General features: G+C 35.9%; 2 protein-coding genes across 4 annotated transcripts; one reads left to right on the forward strand and one right to left on the reverse strand.

Annotated features, from left to right (window-relative positions):
• Nucleotides 1-741: 741 nt before the first annotated feature.
• LOC150031051 (uncharacterized) lies at nt 742-3,331 on the reverse strand. 3 transcript variants are annotated; one of them, XR_016526222.1, is made up of 3 exons: nt 2,836-3,331; nt 2,122-2,420; nt 742-1,521 (listed from the first exon to the last, which is right to left on the reverse strand). XR_016526222.1 is itself a non-coding variant. In XM_090309319.1 (2 exons), the coding sequence occupies exons 1-2, from the start codon at nt 3,259-3,261 to the stop codon at nt 2,247-2,249; spliced, it is 600 nt and encodes a 199-aa protein (XP_090165445.1). In that variant the 5' UTR covers nt 3,262-3,331; the 3' UTR covers nt 2,049-2,246. The 3 variants fall into 3 exon arrangements, 1 of the variants encoding a protein (XP_090165445.1); XR_016526223.1 differs by lacking the exon at nt 742-1,521 and adding an exon at nt 1,960-2,022; XM_090309319.1 differs by lacking the exon at nt 742-1,521 and having other exon boundaries at nt 2,049-2,420.
• LOC120079950 (non-specific lipid transfer protein GPI-anchored 10) lies at nt 998-1,812 on the forward strand. Its single transcript, XM_039034427.1, has 3 exons — nt 998-1,358; nt 1,480-1,566; nt 1,664-1,812. The coding sequence occupies exons 1-3, from the start codon at nt 998-1,000 to the stop codon at nt 1,810-1,812; spliced, it is 597 nt and encodes a 198-aa protein (XP_038890355.1).
• Nucleotides 3,332-3,682: the final 351 nt, after the last annotated feature.

Below are 3,682 nucleotides of genomic sequence, written 5' to 3' on the forward strand. Positions count from 1 at the left end.
AAAGTAATCTCCAAAATGGTTATTTACAAGATTGTTTGATAATCTAACTCGCAAGTCATAAGTACTGCGATATCTTTTGACATCCTAAAAGAAAAATATTTAAACCTCTAACAAGTAACAACATTTTTTACAATATATGGAAGCAAAGAATTGAACATCTCATCTTAAAATGATATTCTAGGTCAATAGTAAAAACACTATTTTGACTAGTAACAATACTTTACTTTAAACTATCCATTTCGGTCAAAAAGTACTATTATTATCATTATGTTTTTTCTCCTATAAGTGGGATAAGCAATCGAACCTCTAATTTTGTATAAACACTATGTCAATTGAACTATGCTCATTTTGACACTATTATTATTATGTTATCCAAGTTAAAACAAACATTATTTTTTTTTGGGGGGGACTAAAAGAAAAAATGAAGTTTAATTTAGTACAAATCTTGTCCCCACATTGGGATTTTTTTTCCTTTAATAAAACACTAAAATTCAAGTTTGATCACCTGACTAAACACTAACATATATGCTAATTATCATTAAGCTAAACTCACTTTCATGTTTAAATAGACTTTTACTTCGCCAAAAGCATCTAAGAATGCACCTAAATACCCTAAATACACACTACATCCCTTTGATGTGATTCATTCCTGAACATCTTCTCCAATTTCACCTCCACTTCATTCTTAGACTTAAAACTCATTCCTAGATGCAGGTTTAAAAAATAACATTAATTCCCAAGTAAAAGAATCCCCACCTTCTTATAAGGCCTCAAACACAAAAAACAAACTTGAAAGTTGAAGTTATTTGCCTTTACTCAGTTTTTCACTCCAAGCATGTTGATGATATGGCACTCCCTCACAAGTATTGAAGGGAGGAAAGAACAAGAAGTGTGTGGAATGGCGCACACACTGCATGTTTCAACTCACTTGAACAAAGCACTTTCCCTCTATTTCTACAGTGTAAAGAAAAGGATAAACTATATTGTCTCTGCAACCATGGCATCTCTTCCATATCTCCCCCTTCCTCAACTTGCTATCTCATACCTAAGCCTGCTCTTTCTCCTGCATGTTCTCCCGCTTGCCATATCACAAGATCCAACCTTCTCAAGCCCCACTATAGCTCAATGCACGACGAGTCTTCTTCCATTGGCTTCATGTGCATCATTCGTGCAAGGTGTAACACCGACGCCACCTATGGTATGCTGTGATAACCTGAAACAACTCTACAACAATGTCCCCACCTGCCTTTGCCTCTTGTTGAACGGTACTACCTTGAGCTCTTTCCCTATCAACACTACTAGAGCTCTAGAACTGCCTGATCTTTGTAGCCTTCAAGTTAACATCTCCATTTGTTCAGGTACAACTATAATTCTGTCATCCTAAAGCAAGTCAAATTTCTTCTACTCTCTACTTCTTCATTCTAACATTTGTTATTATTCACCACTAACATTTATAATTCTTTGAATGGCCCTTTGAAGCTCTCCTTGGGCCACCTAGTCCGCCCAGTTCTCATGTTCCTCCTAGAGTAAACACCAACTCCACAATCAGCAATGCTACGGTTTTAGGTATATTTTAGATATTCATCAGAATGATATAGTTTTTGGTTCAGTTCTAATACAACCTCGATATGTTATACAATCTGACTACTTTTGTGAATTTCAGCTTCTCCAGTGACTCAACCAACACCAAAACCTAGCATTGTGGGTTTAGGATTGGGCAGGATCAGTGCTAGTTTCAAACTAAGGGCAGGAATTCAGGTCACAGTAGTGATTGCTATGAAGACTTTTCTATTTCTTGTAGTACTTTATTGAAAACAATTATCATATGATGTATGGGTTGCTTCAGCAGCTAGCAGTGATCCTCTTCTTTATCAGATTTCTACTAGATAGTTTAACAAAATAACATTGTTTCTTTAGCATTTTAACATCTGCCCCCGACCAATTCGATCCTTTTAGCAGCTAGCAAAAATGGTTCTCTGTTTTGAGATATGCCTTATTCCCTTATCTTTCCAAAAGAGAAGTCTAAGACATAAAAGGAAAACAATATGTTGACAAGAAAACTAAGACATATAAGATCAAAATCTTAACTAGATACAATAGGATAAAGTTGTCATAACATACCTAGAAAAATATGCCAATACAAATTCACACAGTACCCTTTGTTTCTTTTGCACTTCTTTAACTGCTTGGGAGGATGCTAATGTATCCAAGATGTGTAATCTGTTTTTGATATCTAAATATTAAGATCATTCCAAACTTGGAGCCACCTCAGTTGGATTAGATTCAAACACATCTGGGTTTGATGCCTCGGGTTCTTCTAATATCTCTCGAGTTTGAACTGATTCTTTATATGCAGGTGTGTCCTTGAAATCAGTTGCTCCTTCATTATATGTAGTGACAGCAATCCCACATGCAATAAGCTATTATAATGATGAATGAATTAGTGAAACACTCATTTATAAAAGGATAACAGAACATAAAATATTTTATCCTTTTGTAGAAAAATTACCCAAAAGGAAACATCTAGCCAATGTTAAATATCATTGTTCAGTTCTGTTTATGATAAAGAAACAAATAAGAACTTTGAGATTGAAATTCAACCCCCAAAATGCTAGGTTACTGGTTAATATATTCTTAGAGAGCAGTGGCTTTAGCTTATCTAAAATCTCATCCACTAATTACAAATGTTTCAACTTAAGCAACTAGATTACTGGAATAAAGTTATTAATCTGGATATTTAGCTCAACCATATCTAAGATTAAGACAGACAACAGAATCAATCAAAATGATATAAGGAAAGAATTAGTGAAATTAAAGGAAGGGGAAAAATCGTACTGCGAAAACGATGCCAAAAGCCCACAAATACTCCAGGAAGAAGCCAAGGGCATCCCACTGCGGACCCTCCCAGAAATCAGGCTGAAGCCCGGGCAATTCCGGCAGATTCTCATCCACATCAAAGGCTACGCCGGCATTTTCAACGTTGGGACTGTCCCTTAAAATCTCCGCCGTCCGATTTCGTTCTTCTTCTTCCTGCTCCTGGGTTGTCGTCGAGCTCCTCCGGTTCTTACCGTCGAATCGGCCGGTTCGGAAGGAGGATTTCTTGGCCTGAACGACATAGAGGGTGCGGGCTTCCTTGGAGGGCGGAAAGAGCGCGTTGCGGCGGAGAAGGAATTGGTTAGAAGGAGTTCTAGTGGAGGATCTGTAGAGAATTCCCCCGCCGGTGCCGCCGGTGGCACCGCCATTGGTTATGGTCAGAGCCATTTCAGTGGTGGAGTGAGCTCTGACCACTCGGAAAAATGAAGAGGATTTTACGTGCGGATAAGGAGAGAGATACGCGATTCATTAAATAATTCTTTGGATTATTAATATTCCTTAAATCTCATAAAATCTTGAATAACAATTTTTTATTGCGAAAATTTTAAATAACAAACTACAATTAGGTGGTCAATTATTAAATATAGGATAAATATACGATTAAATAAATTTATATAATAAGTTGAGTGTCAATTTGGATGGACTAAGAAAAGAAATATTTTAAGAAAATTATTGAAGATGTATTTGGATTTACTTCCTAAATATTTAAATAATTATTTATAAGTGAAAAAATGTTTATAAAAATGATTTAAAATAAAAACATTCATGTATTTGACAACTATTCGCACGAGATTTCTATTTTTGATGC

Source organism: Benincasa hispida, unplaced genomic scaffold (genome assembly GCF_027475165.1).
Source record: "Benincasa hispida cultivar pf3 unplaced genomic scaffold, pf3_genome.v1.1 HicScf1499, whole genome shotgun sequence".
NCBI classification, from domain to species: Eukaryota; Viridiplantae; Streptophyta; class Magnoliopsida; order Cucurbitales; family Cucurbitaceae; genus Benincasa; species Benincasa hispida.

Bases quoted from the DNA above. Each gene is read 5' to 3' on its own strand.
- LOC120079950 (XM_039034427.1), top strand. From the start codon at position 998: ATGGCATCTCTTCCATATCTCCCCCTTCCTCAACTTGCTATCTCATAC. The intron at 1,359-1,479 runs GTACAACTATAA...GGCCCTTTGAAG, and splicing joins TAACATCTCCATTTGTTCAG to CTCTCCTTGGGCCACCTAGT. The intron at 1,567-1,663 runs GTATATTTTAGA...TGTGAATTTCAG, and splicing joins CAGCAATGCTACGGTTTTAG to CTTCTCCAGTGACTCAACCA.
- LOC150031051 (XM_090309319.1), bottom strand. From the start codon at position 3,261: ATGGCTCTGACCATAACCAATGGCGGTGCCACCGGCGGCACCGGCGGG. The intron at 2,421-2,835 runs GTACGATTTTTC...TCATTATAATAG, and splicing joins CTTTTGGCATCGTTTTCGCA to CTTATTGCATGTGGGATTGC.